Source organism: Trachymyrmex septentrionalis, unplaced genomic scaffold (assembly GCF_001594115.1).
Source record: "Trachymyrmex septentrionalis isolate Tsep2-gDNA-1 unplaced genomic scaffold, Tsep1.0 scaffold7, whole genome shotgun sequence".
In the NCBI taxonomy this organism is placed as follows: domain Eukaryota; kingdom Metazoa; phylum Arthropoda; class Insecta; order Hymenoptera; family Formicidae; genus Trachymyrmex; species Trachymyrmex septentrionalis.
In genome coordinates, this window is record NW_017305884.1 from 2,420,009 (window position 1) to 2,435,375 (window position 15,367).

At 34.9% G+C, this 15,367-nt stretch overlaps 2 protein-coding genes across 6 annotated transcripts in view; one reads left to right on the top strand and one right to left on the bottom strand.

Annotated features, from left to right (window-relative positions):
- Window positions 1–7,872, top strand: part of LOC108753602 (carotenoid isomerooxygenase) — a 27,912-nt gene extending 20,040 nt beyond the window's left edge. The window contains exons 2-11 of one of the 3 annotated variants that reach the window (XM_018495337.1): window positions 1,981–2,193; window positions 4,498–4,742; window positions 4,802–4,948; window positions 5,323–5,467; window positions 5,609–5,759; window positions 6,266–6,495; window positions 6,582–6,764; window positions 6,839–7,276; window positions 7,418–7,516; window positions 7,592–7,762. In XM_018495337.1, coding sequence (XP_018350839.1) covers window positions 2,107–2,193; window positions 4,498–4,742; window positions 4,802–4,948; window positions 5,323–5,467; window positions 5,609–5,759; window positions 6,266–6,495; window positions 6,582–6,764; window positions 6,839–7,276; window positions 7,418–7,516; window positions 7,592–7,762 — 1,896 coding nt within the window. In that variant the 5' untranslated portion in view covers window positions 1,981–2,106. Of the gene's footprint in view, window positions 1–1,843; window positions 2,194–4,252; window positions 4,367–4,497; window positions 4,743–4,801; window positions 4,949–5,322; window positions 5,468–5,608; window positions 5,760–6,265; window positions 6,496–6,581; window positions 6,765–6,838; window positions 7,277–7,417; window positions 7,517–7,591 lie in introns of those variants that run through there. The other 2 variants (XM_018495336.1, XM_018495335.1) reach the window with 2 other exon arrangements.
- Window positions 7,873–8,784: 912 nt separating this feature from the next.
- The window catches only part of LOC108753534 (chloride channel protein 2), a 31,645-nt gene continuing 25,062 nt past the window's right edge, over window positions 8,785–15,367 (bottom strand). For all 3 annotated transcript variants that reach the window (XM_018495195.1, XM_018495193.1, XM_018495194.1), the window contains 12 exons: window positions 14,063–14,348; window positions 13,461–13,672; window positions 12,752–13,272; window positions 12,409–12,643; window positions 12,140–12,302; window positions 11,632–11,862; window positions 11,224–11,447; window positions 10,954–11,145; window positions 10,699–10,841; window positions 10,317–10,479; window positions 10,023–10,250; window positions 8,785–9,892 (listed from right to left, as the gene is read on the bottom strand). In XM_018495195.1, the coding sequence (XP_018350697.1) occupies window positions 9,716–9,892; window positions 10,023–10,250; window positions 10,317–10,479; window positions 10,699–10,841; window positions 10,954–11,145; window positions 11,224–11,447; window positions 11,632–11,862; window positions 12,140–12,302; window positions 12,409–12,643; window positions 12,752–13,272; window positions 13,461–13,672; window positions 14,063–14,348 (2,775 nt within the window). In that variant the 3' untranslated portion in view covers window positions 8,785–9,715. The remainder of the gene's footprint in view (window positions 9,893–10,022; window positions 10,251–10,316; window positions 10,480–10,698; window positions 10,842–10,953; window positions 11,146–11,223; window positions 11,448–11,631; window positions 11,863–12,139; window positions 12,303–12,408; window positions 12,644–12,751; window positions 13,273–13,460; window positions 13,673–14,062; window positions 14,349–15,367) is intronic.

Consider the following 15,367-nt stretch of genomic DNA (forward strand, 5'->3'; position numbering starts at 1 on the left):
TTTAGCATATTTTCATACATTAAATTTATGTAAATTATCAGAAATGGATATTGTGGTTAAAGATTTTCGTCTATAAAGATAGAGGTTAGATTTAGTTGAACATTTATCTGCGCTTGAAATACGCACAAAATAATGATATTGAAAACGAGTAATTTAATCGCATTCATTTCGATTACTAATAAGCTGCACGTGATTAATCATCCGATTGAAAGCGTACTATGTTGAAATGCATATACGTGTTTTATACAGGAAACATTCATATCAGAACGATTGCATGATTTATTCCATTCAATAATAATCTGATTTACTGTTACGAAACGTTGAACAGAAGTGAAAGATGAATTCGATAAAAAACATAATAAACAAACATGTCACGTTAAAGTGATTACATTACGCTGATTTATTTAGTTTAATAATAAACTGCTTTAGTGCTGTGAAAAAACAGTTGAATAAAAACAGAAAATTTTATCAAAAACACATTCGAAAATAAATAAAAATTTAAAAAGTTCTTTTCCCAATGGCCGCTCCATTTCATTCAAAAATAATTATTGCGTTAAAAAAATTTTAATTGCATTCTTTCGAAATTATTCAATCTCTCGATATAATTTTATCTGTAATCGTAATTGCCAATTGAGAAAAATTAAATTTACTGCTATATCATAAATGAAAAGAAAAAAATTAAGATCGAGATAAGCAGTAATTGCGAATTGTGGTGTCCTCTGTAGATCTTTTTACACGATTATATAAACAAGTATAGTCGATAAGCTAGATAATTTATTCATGATGTTATTTTCCATTTATTTCATTACCATAGTTCAATGAGAAATTGGTATTTTTAAATATCTATTATAAATAACAAAATATAACGCAAAAAGACAAATATATGTAAAACCAAACGCATTTTTTTTTATTTTATGATTCGAACTACTTTATCAAAGATAAATATTATAATGTAATCGCAAAATTTTTCTCGATAGATATACCTAGTATTATCTTATGTACTCAGATAGCATAGAGAATCAAAAATTAATTCTTTTTAAATCCTTGAATTATAAGATTCTTTTTCCGTCCTATGATTCAAAAACTTTCTTAAGAGTTCCTAACAAGATTTCATTTCTACTTTGCTTTTAAGTCTGAGCTGTTTTTCAAATGAAATTGTTAATACAAAAAAAATTTTTAAACAGTTTAATCAAGCAATAAAAAATATAAGAAGTAAAAAAATCAAGAAAATTATATCATGTGCGTATGATAATTTATAAAATAATTTTAAATAAATACAATTTTATTTGTATAGATATAATTTGTCCTATATTAAGGTACACAACAACTTTTTATGTACATACGTATTTTGGAGGATAAATATATATTTGTATTTAACATATTTGTGTTTTAATTGAGTGCGAAGTCATTAATGTCATTTGAGAATGTACTAATTCCCCTCTTTTCCCACCACGATTCTTCATTGCAACTATCAATCAATGTCACTGCATTTGTCGGTCATTATCACAAATTTGAGTACGAATCGTATTGCCTATTATAAATAATATGTAACAGACTCAGTGAGATAATCTCGATCTACGGACACATGTAAAAAATTTGACATGTATGAATATGTATAAATATGTATAAACATATATAAACATAATTTTGACTTTTTTTTAAAGAAATATTATATAGAAATACACATAATGCTTTCTCACTTTTATATACACATGCGTTCTCATTTTCCTCCGGTTAAAAAAAAAATTTCCGATTGAGGACTAAATCTGATGATTTTTTTAAAAAGACCACTACGAGATATTAACAATTTCAAAATTTCGGTAATAGTAATTGATCTCGGACAGAAAAGTCGTCGATTTCTGACGGAACAGTAGTTAAAAGAAGCTATAATTTCGGGCCGCTAATTCTGATGCGCAACAACAATATCCGCAATATCGCAATTCGCACAATAAAGTACGAATAATTTTGACCGGTGTCCAGGAAGCTACAAACGGACTGGATCGTCATTGTAACGTATTTTGCGATTTTGCAATTCGGCCAACTTTTTGATACAAATTCAAATGTCCAAGAGAGGCGTCATCAGTATTTGTCTTCTCTGCACGTTGCATGTTTCTTGCCAAGATGTTCACGTATGTTCACAAAAAGAGAGCCAAGCTACCATCTTCATGGTATAACATCAAAGATCTGTTTCCGGTAAGTAAAAAACAACAAGAAAAAACAGATATGGTATTATATATCTTTAGGAAGCCTGTTAAGCCCATATTTGTTTGCATAAAAATACATTTATAAAATAAACAATATTCTATATATTTGTCATATGTAAAAACTTGTGGAAGATATAAGCGTCTATTAGATCTCTCTAATTGGATTATATTTTTCTTCTTTATTGAATACGTAAAGAATTTTCCAAATACATAAAGAACCTCGAAGTTAGATTTTATAGTGCCTATAAATAATAGTTTTATTATTTATAAAGGAGGATGTTCACGTCATTCTAGTTCTTCTGGATAAAAATTATACAAAAATATTATTAAGCAAAACTTAACTTTGATCAAGTGTTCGTGATATGCAATAGAATTCAAAAATTATTCTTATTCTTTTTTAATATACATCTCAAGAGATTAAAATGCCCGTTTAAAAAGATTGGCCTTAGAATTTATTCGAATATATTTTTTGCGCTCAAAATGCACGTATAGAAAATAAATAATTTAATTGCCTTCACTGAATTAATAATTAGTAAGCTTCGCATGATTAATAATCCGATTAAAAGCGCGTTATTAAAATATGCATATGGATGATTTATATTGTACATGTCACATTAAAGCGATTACACTAGGGTTATTACGCGAGTTATCGCGTTGATTTATTTCATTTAATAATCATGTAATTTAATATCGCGAAATATTGAATAAAAAAAAAAAAATTCAGTGAAAAATATATTGCAGTTTATAAAAAAACGTGTCATGTTAAAGTGATTATATCAACTGATTTATTCAATTTAATAATCTTTTGGGCTTTCTGTATATAATAAGTCATTATTCCTAATCATATATCCTAAGTTTTAAGTCTTAAGCCATAAGAAATTGACCAATCACAGTCGAATATGAGAAGAATAATCGACTATGATTGGTCAATTTCTTATGATTTAAGACTTAAAACTTAATTAAGCCTGGATTTACAATAAGTGTTTTAAGCCTTAAACCGTAAGAAATTGATCAACGATAGTCGAATGCAAAGGAAATAATTGACTATAATTCGTCTATTTTTTATGCTTTAAAAACTTATTATAGATTCAGGTTAATGGTTTATTGTAGAAGGCTCGCATTTGGTATCACAAAAAAAAATCTAACTTGAATGAACTCAAAAAAATTGAAATTGAAATTTTATTTTGTTCAAAACTGTACCATCTTACCCTACTTATTTTTCTTATTATTGTTAAATATATTGTATTGTATTCAAAAATTTCTTTAGAAGGTTTGAGGGCCCTGTTCTCATCCATTATTAATGCCAGCGATAATCCACAAATCTTGCGGTATCTTTGAAGATAATGTAAAAGTTTAAAAAGCTTTATTGTGTTATATATTATAATATGTATTGTATGTTAATATACTGATACTATATATTATAATAATAATAGTAATATACGTTTAAGCATCATATAATCTCTATTACTCTTTTTCTTTCAAAAATCTATTTGTTCCTTTAATTAAATACGGGACATGGATCACGTGCTCGATCCGCGTTCACGTATCGCGATTTTGCACGTGAATACAATAAGCTGAGCATATGTCACATATGAGAGAGCCGATCAGAGGCTTCGATCAACTAGTGTTGCTCGACAACACTTAAATTGAATTAAAGCAATGTCCAAAGCGTAACGTCGCTTTTAAGGTCAGCAGAACTGCGCATCGCGACGTCATTTATCGTCAGAACGTACGCCGCGAATGATGGATTTCACCCACTTAAGGGTGCACCAGATACTTTCGTCGATTTTGAAACCGCTCGTATCGGAATCGACGGTTGAAAATAATATTGAGCAAGAAGAGGAGGAGGAAGAAAACGCATAATTTAATGTTCATTATTGAGCCAAATCGAAAGTTTCTAAATAAATAATAAATATGTTGTTCTAAAAAAAGTGATCGAGTTTCATGTAAAATAAAATTCAGAAAAACTATTGTGTAATTTGGTCGCTTTAATTATATTAAATATAATCAAAATCAATCTCCACGAAAAAGAAGAAAAATAGTTTTAAATGGAGTACGTTAATTATCTCGTAACATCATTCAATGACTCATTATTCCACACATCAAACGTGCTAGATAATTTCGAGCACGCAAAATGCGGAAAGTTGAAATCAGAATTTTATGTAAGTTTTCTCATATAATCCTTTGTTCGATAGTGTCGCAGTCGTCACGGATAACAGTAAACATAACATCTCGCGCAATATAAAAAGTAATTTGTTCAAAAATTAATTTGCGATATTTATTTCATCTACAGCATGACGAAAATGAAAATAAAGTACCTGTTGATGCGAAAGGAAATTACTATTACGCTAACTGCGATGCTTCGGTGTGGATGAGGAGCTGCGAGAAAGAAGTGATTGAGCCCCTACGATCGAGCAAAGTCACCGGCACCATCCCGAAATGGCTGAAGGGCACCCTGCTGCGGAATGGTCCAGGCAATCTGAAAGTGGGCAAATACCGTTATCAGCATCTCTTCGACAGCTCGGCTTTGTTACACAAGTACGTTTTATACTAAAATAAAAGCTAGAGAATTTCATTGACATAAATATATTGCGCAGATTCGATATCGCGGACGGTGAGGTTACCTACCAGAGGCGATTCGTCCAGACCGAAGTGTACAAAAGGAACATGGCAGCCCAGAGAATAGTTTACAACGAGTTCGGAACTAACGCGACGCCGGATCCCTGTCAGACTATATTCCACAGGTAAATAGGAGCGAAACAATAAAGATAATCTTGAAATGAAGATAATCTTAAGTGAAATATATTTTTCACAATTATAATATTTAAGAAACACATCAAATCGAGAGAAAGTCAAAATGACTTTATTTTGACGTTGTAAAAAAGTCAAAGGATAATTTTTTGTTACAAAATTTGACGTTAGGAATCAAAGTAAAGTAATTTTGATTTTTTTGTTGAGTTTTGTGTATTTCTCTGGGTAATGGATGGAAAATTATATATAATATATTTATATTATACGTGTATAGACGAATTATATACGTTGACTTTGCTTTGGACAGATGTTTGAAGTCTTGCAAGTCGTCTCTCTATTTTAAATTATTTTTTAAATTATTTTTCAGAGTGGCTGCGGTGTTTAATCCAAACAAAACACTATCGGACAATTCCATGATTTCGATATATCCATTTGGCGACGAATATTACACGTTCACGGAAGCGCCAGTGATGCACAGAATCGATCCAAAGAATTTAGAGACAATGGGCAGGGTAAACGCTCTCTTGTGTGTTCAAATTTAAATATTCAATTTAAGTTTGTAACATCTCAGTTTCTAATATTAATTTGCAGTGAAAGTTCATAATAAGTTCTCTAGTTGCAAAAACTAATTTTTTTCCGTTCGTGTTTCGCAGGTAAACATGTCGAAATATGTTAACATCGTAAATCACACCTCGCATCCTCACGTTATGCCCGATGGTACGATTTATAACGTCGGATTGAGTGTAACGCCGATGGGACCTCGATACAGCGTCGTATGTTTTTATCCCAATTGCGTAACTGTTGGTAAGATATTTTTTCATCACTGAAAAAAAATTTACTATGTTTTATAATAAATGTTCGTTTGAATAATAACTAATTAAACATTTACTTATAATAAATAAATATTTATTCGATAAAAAAAAAATATTTAAATCAAATTAATGTTCTTGTATCAAATAAATATATGTGTTTACATTTAGTAAACATTTAGTTGGTACTATTCAAGCAAATATTTTTATTAAAATTTATTTATTAAAATTTAGTACACTTTTTTAGTGTTGTTATAATATAAAAAGAAATTTTTGAAAGAAGAAACTGGAAGGTTTACGGTATTATCGGCCGCGTAATTAATTTTACAATGGAAAAAATAGATTAATTTTCTCGAGCTTTTACAAGTTCAAAAATATCGTACTAATATACGAGTATTTCAGACTATATTAAAATACTTAAAACAGAAAAATTCTAACATATATATTTATCCAAAATATTTAAATTATATACTTTAATCAATTCAAGTGCGATTATCTTAGATAATTCTGGAAAAGAAAAAGAACTCTCCATGTTCGATCAAGCGACGATTGTGGCCAGTGTGCCGTGCAGGTGGTTGCTAAATCCATCATACATGCACACCTTTGGCATCACGGAGAATTTCTTTATCATAGTGGAACAGCCACTGTCGATTTCGATCGTCCAGATGACAAAGAACCACTTCACACAAGAACCTATGATGAATTCCTTCAAATGGCACGAAAACAAAGGTGTATGTATCCGTCGATGAAATCAGATCGTTATAAGCATGTTAAATCATTATTAGTACGTTAAGATATCTGATGTTCCTGTTATTAGACTCTCATCCACGTGATCTCAAGGAAGACGAGTCAAGTTGTAAAGACTTTTGTTGCGGAGACGTTTTTCTATCTCCACATCATCAATCAGTTCGAAACTCGTAATAAGGACTACATCGTGCTGGATATATGCTGTTATCGGAACCCAAAAATGTTGCAGTACATGTACTTTGACGCGATGAAAGTATGATATTCGCGCAGGAAAAATAACTTTCACGTAACTGATAATTCTTAACGGATGTTTACGTTAATGTGCAGGACATGCATGGGAACGCCAATTTCTCAAAGCTGTTCCGCGCCAGACCGCTACGTTTCGTACTTCCGATGAGAAAACCGAGCTCGGACACGCCATCGGAGCATAATCTTATTACGACTGAAACAGTGCATCAGAGCACGGAGTTCCGAGATGTCAACGGCGATTCTGTCGATCGTAGATCGAACTATGACGTTAATGGCAACGAAGACGACGTTGAATACGACAGTGAAGCTAAATTTTGGCGAGACGAACATAGAAGCGTTCTGCAGAAAAAGCCGGCCGCTCACCGACTTCTCAACGGCAAGATCTTCGTGAAGCCAGAGCTTCTCTGTGATGTCGGTTGCGAGACTCCGCGGATAAACGCGGATTTTCATCTCGGCAAGGAGTATCGATATTTCTACGCGATCTCCTGCGACATGGATCTGAACAATCCTGGAACGGTCGGTACATTTCATGAGCTTCCAAAGTATAACGCGCGTTCGATAAGGGATTCGACAAGTCTACGCCCTTATTATATAATTTAGTACGAAGAGATGTTGATAGCATTTTACTGTGTTAATAAAATTAAATTTTATTCGCAGCTCATCAAGGTCGACACCTTCCAAAAGACCAAGAAACTGTGGCAGCAACATGGTGTTTACCCAAGTGAACCAATTTTCGTACCAGATCCCAATGGAAAGGTATCAATTGAGCGCCATTTTCTTGGAAAAAGTAAATAAGAGAAAATTCAAATTACTTTTCTCTTGCTCTTTTAGAACGAGGACGATGGGGTGATTGTGAGCTCGGTCGTATGGGCGGATAAAGAGACACAAGTCGGTTTGTTGATTTTGGATGCTGTGACATTTACAGAAATCGCGAGAGCTATCTTCGACACACCGGGACCGGTACCTAAATGTCTGCACGGTTGGTTCAGTCTGAACAAATAATCGAATGCAAAAGAAAAATTATTTGAATTGTTAGAGACTTTTTACTATTAATTTTTTAGTATTAAGTTTTGAGTATTAAATTTATCATATGAGAGAGTCAAAGTTCGCAACGTGGCAAATTGTTTTTATTGTTTTAATTGTTTGTGTAAATTATTTTTTGTGTGGAGAAACGTTTTTTTTTCTATTTCTCTCATTTTTCTTTTAAAATAAATTAAGTATTAATTTATTGCATGATTATATCAACCTATCGGTTATCGAAATTTGCTAACATATAGATAATGAAGACAATCTTGAAAATAGTTTGTTCTAATCATTTTTGATTCATTCGTTTTTTTTTTTATAACTGCGCTGATAAATATTGTCAGATACACGAATATAATAAGTCATTTAATGTCTTTTAACGATGCGCAATGTATTTACAATCGGTGGACAATGCCGTTGTATAAGGATGCGACAATACGCGGCGCTGTTCGCCGATTATAATAAATGTAACAATAAATGTACAATCTTAACAAGATGAGAATCTAGTCGAGTGGAATGTAAAACCTTAAACATCGTCAAAAATTTTCGCAGCTCATTGAATGGCGGAATATTAAATTAATATTAGAGCCATATTCTTTAGACTGCAGTAATAACAATAATTATAATACAAAGTTGATTGGTAGACAATATCGTCTCAATTGTACTATTAAAAACTATCGAAACAGTAACTACGATATACATGATCCTTTGCCTCTAATATCCTAATTGATCTAATAGTGAATTTTTTTACAAGAAAATACTCTTCATTCTGATACATCCGAAATGCGACTTTCGATTGTTAGAATACATATCTCAAATAAATTCACCAATGAATTTTTAATGACAATCGAGAATCACACTCGATTTTCAAGTTGAATAATTTCTAAACGAGTTCTGTAGAAATAAACACGCTAGTTTTTAAAAGAAATCCAATGGGCATCTTTCTCGGCTGTTTCTAAATTAAGTATCATGAAGAATGAAAGAGAATTGTCTGCATTTTCTTGCTAAGTTCAATCTATAACATGACGATCTTCTCGTATACTTAAAATTGACAATAGTTAACGATTAATAAATAATAGTCTGGCACAACCATGGTCAGATACTTATTAGCTGAAGGAGCGTCAACGTAGAAATCCTAAATGATCTCGTACGTCGATATTATATTATATTAGGTTCAATTATGCACGTTTTATCACGCGGGAAAGTGCAGCGTCGCTGCTTTTGGCACTACAAATCACTTTCGCTCCATCGAGAGATCCGTTCAGCCGTTTAAAAAACTTACCTTGTCGCTTGTCGATATAGAAACGATAAACTCGCGATTCACAGTGTATTTCATAAATATACTCTCAGCTCGATATCAAGATACGAAAATCCGTCTGATTCCGGTCCAGACCTCGCGCGTGTTCTTGCATCGTGCAAATGTTATTCTAATAAAATATATAACGAAAAAAACATACGTGTTTCACGAGGTTTCCAGATAAAACGATTTAAATCATCTATTAAGATACGAATCTCGATGTGCGAATACATCTAGATAGATCTATCTATCCGATAAAAATAATCCGCGTATACGAACGTGGATACGATCGGTGATCGCATCTCACATAACATTATGTTAGAACAAAATAAGAAATTCCGGAACTGCAACGCTTAATACTATTTCGCGCATTCGCGTCTTGTCTTGGGACTTTAATTATTTCGCTCACCTTAAGGCTTAAGTACGAGAGAAGTGTTTGAGAGAATATCATTACGCGTTACTCGCACATAACGACTCCGTCGCTCTCGAAACGCGTGAAAGGGGAAATAAGGAAGCAGCAAAGGAAAATTAGAATAAAACACGGCTCTCGCATTATTTGGGCCGCGTCACGCGACTACGGCGACGCGGCTATCACAATATAAGCTTTTGCTTTCGATTTTGACACGGCAAAACCCTCAGACTTTGTCCACTTTCTCGCAGTCCACGGAATTTATAGAGTTTATCGTGTTGATGTTCTTGTTGATCTCCGTGTCCGTCTCGCTTCTCGTTAGGCTCGAAAGCGACTCGGCAATGTGTGATTCGGGATGCATCGGCAGGATACCAGCGTTCGCGTCCTCAATGGCTTTCCTGAGCTGCAAAATAAAATCCATATGTAATTTTATTAATGGAATTAGGGCTTATAATTTTCATCCCCCAATCAAGACGACCGTTCGTTAAGTTTTAAGTGTCTTGGCTGGAGAATTGTACCGTCGTGAACCATACCTCCTTCAACGCAACTACTCCGACCAGCCTGCCGATAGCCGTTACATAAGCGTGATTCACGCCGACCATACTAAACAGGCTGTGCACCTTGAGCAAGGACGTTCTTTCGACCAGCTGGAAAGGAGCTGGGTCAATATGACACCTCGAGAAATCCACCTCGAGTGCCATCTCGCTCTCCTCCCATCGTTTCTGATCTTCGGCCGACATGTCTATCACTCTCTCACGAGGCTGATTAACATATGCAAATGTGTTATTTAGACACTGTATTGAGAGGAAACAATTATGTTTGCTCACCAATTGTACTTTCTTCGATGTCGCTGGACTTGGGGCCAGCATGGGCGTATGAGACTGCACGTTCATGACATCTTGACTCCCTCTGGTACCCAGCTCCGGATCAGGATCCACGTCCTGCAACGTGGCGGACTTGCGGAAGATCGCCTCGAACGCCAAACGAATCCTGCGATATATTAATAATTATTCTTCCATGTTTCCATTCCATATTAACATATTTACTATTCTACAAAACTATACTTATTAAAATATTCAAGACGCTTGAAAAAAATAAAATAAAACCAAAAAAGACCGATAGTGTATGCTTTTTTATAAAACGTACAATAGATTGCTGTTTTTTACTATATGAAAAATTGTTGAAGCTAAAGATAATAAAGCGACTCGCCTGCTTTCCGCGCCTGTAACTGTCGTATAAGGTGTCACCGCCGGACTTACTAACGGGCTGAATCCCTTAAGAGTGAAAGAATTGGTCTTCTTCAAAATTGATTTTTTCGGTTGCGATCCAAACACCGGTGAATGGAACGTATGCTGGAAGAGATGCAAGAAAAATATTATATTAATCTACATCGAGGAGAATGATATACAAGGAGAGGAACAACCACTATTGACGTCAAAGTCAACCACACTTGCGCGAACTCACATGATCGGGACCGCTGCCGTTGTTTGCTGACATCGTTAGATCATTAACACTCTGCCTCTGCATCTTGAGAATGTCCGGTGCCGGGATGACCTCGAATCTCGAAGGTCTTCTCGTCCTCTCCTGCTCCCTCAGCTGCCGTTCTATTTCTTCGCGCGCTCTCTCCTCCGCCTCCTTGTGCCATTTTTGTGCAACCTGGAATATCGACGATGATATATAGAAACGAAAAATAAAATCGCGAATGAACTTCCAAGGTATTGGAAATCCTATCACCTGCAACCTTCTCTCGCGACCGATGTGCTTCTCGATAAGCTTGACTAGTGCTAATCGCTGGATCGATCCAAGCAGAATCATGGAGTCTGGATTATCCACCAACGGAAATCCGCGAAGCTTGCGATTTTCTTTTAATATGTCTTTCAATTTCTGATAACTAATACCGTGCCATATGTACTTGACATCGCGGACCATAAAATCCTCCACGTAAACATTGTACATTCCTGCAACAATTAAATTTTTTTACCACCATTTTTCTCAGTTGCGTAAAATCTGTGACAAGTAGAAAATTGTTACGAACAAAATTACCTTCTCACTTATTCCGAATGAAACGCTTTACGAAATAACAATGTAAACTCAGTTAATTGAAAAGAAGATAAATTATCATAAAACGAAGGAAATACCTACCTGAACTGGATGGAAGTAGATCAGGCAAGTAAGGCAATTTCTTGATAAGAATAATGCTGTCGTATATACTAGGCTGTAACAGCGCGGCGATGGCATTGCTAATCAGCACTGCTATCATTATGGGCACGATGTGTGTGATCTGACCGGTCATCTCAAAAATGATGACACTGACAGATATCGTATGCGTCACTGCGCCGGAGAACGCGGCCGCGCCCACTGTGGCATATCCACCTAAATGAAACAATTTCACGACATAAATCTAATTCTTCCCTCAATTTACTTTCCTCTTTAAACACGGTTAAAATTGCCTCACGTACCTAAGTGCCTGGACTCACCATGCATTTTTTTTACACGAAAGTTTTGCTGACACGATTAGAAGAAACATCAATTATTCGCAATAAGTTATTTTTCAAATATTTCAATAGAAAATAATTTTTTTATCTTTCAGTACAAAATAATAAGAATCATCAATAAATAATTACATGTATAAGTATTTAATTTAAAATACCTGGTACAATGGGTGTAATTACTCCGCCATAACGTACACCAGTGGGAAACCAAAGAGCCATGGCTTCACCGACCGTTCTGCCTAGCGCAGCACCAATTTTGAATACGGGGATAAAAATTCCAGATGGTACCGGCACCGTCGAACTTATAATTGAAAAGATAAACTGAAACCGAAGTCCATTTCTTCCATTTTCATCTGTTCTTATTATATAATCTATTTAAGAATATCGCGATCGAGTAATTATGCGAAAAAAAGTCATCTTTTCTTACAGTGAATAAAACAAAACTAAGAAGTCCGCTGAAGACATCGGTATATGATGTCGACCAATGCTTCACGATATTCATCTCCTCGACGCTGAGATTCTCCTTCGTCCAAGTAAAGTTAGTGAAAAGCCCAAAAACCTGATCGTGCGTGTTCAGATCACCAGCCATGAATTGGCCGAGCCCGACGGGAAATGACACAGATGAGATTATCAGAGACACAATGCCGGGATACAGAAAACGGCTGAAATTAACAAATCATTTCTTGATCACGACAATTCAAAATGATCGTAAAAGAAATTCGCGCTGTGGCAATTATTAGACTTTCGATACGCGACTTCGAGTGACTTACTTCTTCTGTAAGAAGCTGTTCATGCTCTTGTTCTTCCGCATGAAGATCACATATTGCCTGTGCAGCCAGACGTAAAAGGCGCCCAATAGTCCGCTGCCAACGCCGATCAGGGCGAAGACGAGGAGCTCTTGAGGATCGAAAGGGAACTCCATAGTGAAATTGGTGGCGAACATCGCTGTGATGGTCTCTTCGCGCTGGAACCAGATTGCCAATAGACGAAACATCGTAGCACCGCAGACTGCGGTGAAGAAACCACGCCAATAGTTCCTGACTGCGAAATACACCGTGGTGACTTCGATGCTGAAGAGGACGCCGCCGATCGGGGCTGCAAAGCAAGAAGCGACTCCCACCGCGCAGGCCGCGGCCAACATCTCACAGTTCCTGCTCTCGTTCTCGTAGATGCCCTGGAAGCTCGTGACTAATTTGGAGAGAAGCGTCGCGACGATGCTGGCGATGTGCACAAATGGACCCTCCTTACCGAGTGGCAACCCTGAGCCTAAAGTCGCCGTCAAGCCGATCACCTTTGGCATATCACGATCTTTATTATCCCTGTCTCTCTTTTGCAGGATTGTCGCGTTCTTTTACTTAATTTCTTAATTTTAAGAAAGTTGTAGTCCAACTTTGACTCGTGTACGCGCGCTTGCTCTTAGTTAATTTTCTTAAGCTCTTTTAACGGGTATAGATTAAATTATTTCGTGAAATAACTAACCTTGGCAATCAAAGTACGAAAAGTCAGGTATTCTTTCAACGCTACACCGCGTAGGATGGTCTTCATTTCTGGGATGCCCGAGCCTATACTTTGAGGTGCAACGATATGCACGAAGCCGGCGCTAAAGAGAATAAGGCACACTGGCATGGACACCCAGGCCAGGTACTTGAAAGCCGGATGCGTTGTAAGATCCTGATAGAGCCATATCCTGGCTGGTGAAACGAGATTAATGTGCTGTATATATCATTGTCAATATTAAAGACTTTGCGTTAACTTCTAATACTTTTACAAAACTCGAGCCCTTTTAACTAAACCTATCTGTATTACCGTTTGTAATTATTAGAATTGAAAATTTTGCAATCATTTTATAATTGTGATCTTCTATTTAGAGATTTATAACGTCTTTATTTTTCATTTAAAATAAATGTACACATAAATAAATAGTAAAATCTTTTTTTTTTTATTATTTAAAATGTGTATACGGTTTGATAATATGGTCCGATATCAACAAATTCTGTAAATATTCTTATAACAAATGTATTAATTATTTAAAATATTTGATTTGGGGATGAAATTTATTTCCGAAAGCAAAGTAGACTGACCGTTATTACACATGGAAATTCCACGATCCATGGCATAACTGATGAGAGCCATAATAATACCGAGGAGGGCAAGAAAGATCCAGTCCTCGCCTAGCCGGGCGCCGGTATGTTTCCAGGTGAAGGCCAGCAGAGCCAGTAGCTTCCGGCACAGAGGACCTCGCCTTGACTTCCGTAGATCTTCGGCCCTCGTTTTATCATATTTTCGTCTCGCTTTTTCTTGATACTTGAGCTTACGTGCCTCTTCCTTCGCGTACTCACCCAGATCCTTCGTGTAGCGACCATACATCTGGAGGTAGCCGGTTTCGCATCATTTTGATTGTTCGGTTGTTAATTAATCGATTCATGCGCAGACGAGAGACGTCAGACTTGCTCATTTGAATTCTGAGCCCACTTTGGACGGTCCATAATTTGAATTAAATGTGAGATTCAATATAATATAGCAAAATATAATTTTTATCTTATTATGATTTTTATATCGCATTTTCTATAAATTTACACCGAAATGTAATCTAAATTTTTCCTTCTTTCTTAGTTTTCTTATAGCATTTGCAAAATATTACTTAGAGAAAATTTTCTTTTTTAATTATTTATAAATAGATATTTTTTAGACAGCTATACTCGCGCGCGTATTATGTTTTATAAAGTTATAATAATGTTTAAATCAATCAAAAATTTCATGCAAGCATGATGCAGAAAAAGTATGTATTGTTAATAAGTATAGTAATGTATATGTATTATTAATAATAGTTGCATATAGTAATTATCAACTAAATATTAAAATGACTTCACTATAATTTAGCATATCGCATTCTGTTAATTACATTGTTTCTCTTCGCATAAGTTATCATAAAATCCGATAAAACTACTCCAATATTTGGATCTCAAAAGTACTGAGTAGTATCTCTATATCTATCGATCAAATTGGACACATGCTATTCTACAATAGACTAGATGGCTTTTCGAAAAATTAAAAAAAATACACAATCAGTATCGTGCATAATTTAATATCGTTTATTCTTTCTTCTCAAATGTTTCGAATATTGTGAGATCTTCTTGTTGTTCCTTCGAATGTAACTTGTGTTTTTTGTACACTAAAAGAAGATAATGTTATATTAACAGCATTATTTTAATTGAAAATAATCTTGTTGATTTAATAATAATGTAACAAAACAAATAAAATTTTAATAAAACAGAAGAATGTTTGTTACATTAATAATGTTACGGCATTAACAAAATTATTTTCGATTAAAATAATGCTGATATAACATCATTTTTTCAGTTGTACGTACTTATTATCTGAAGAAA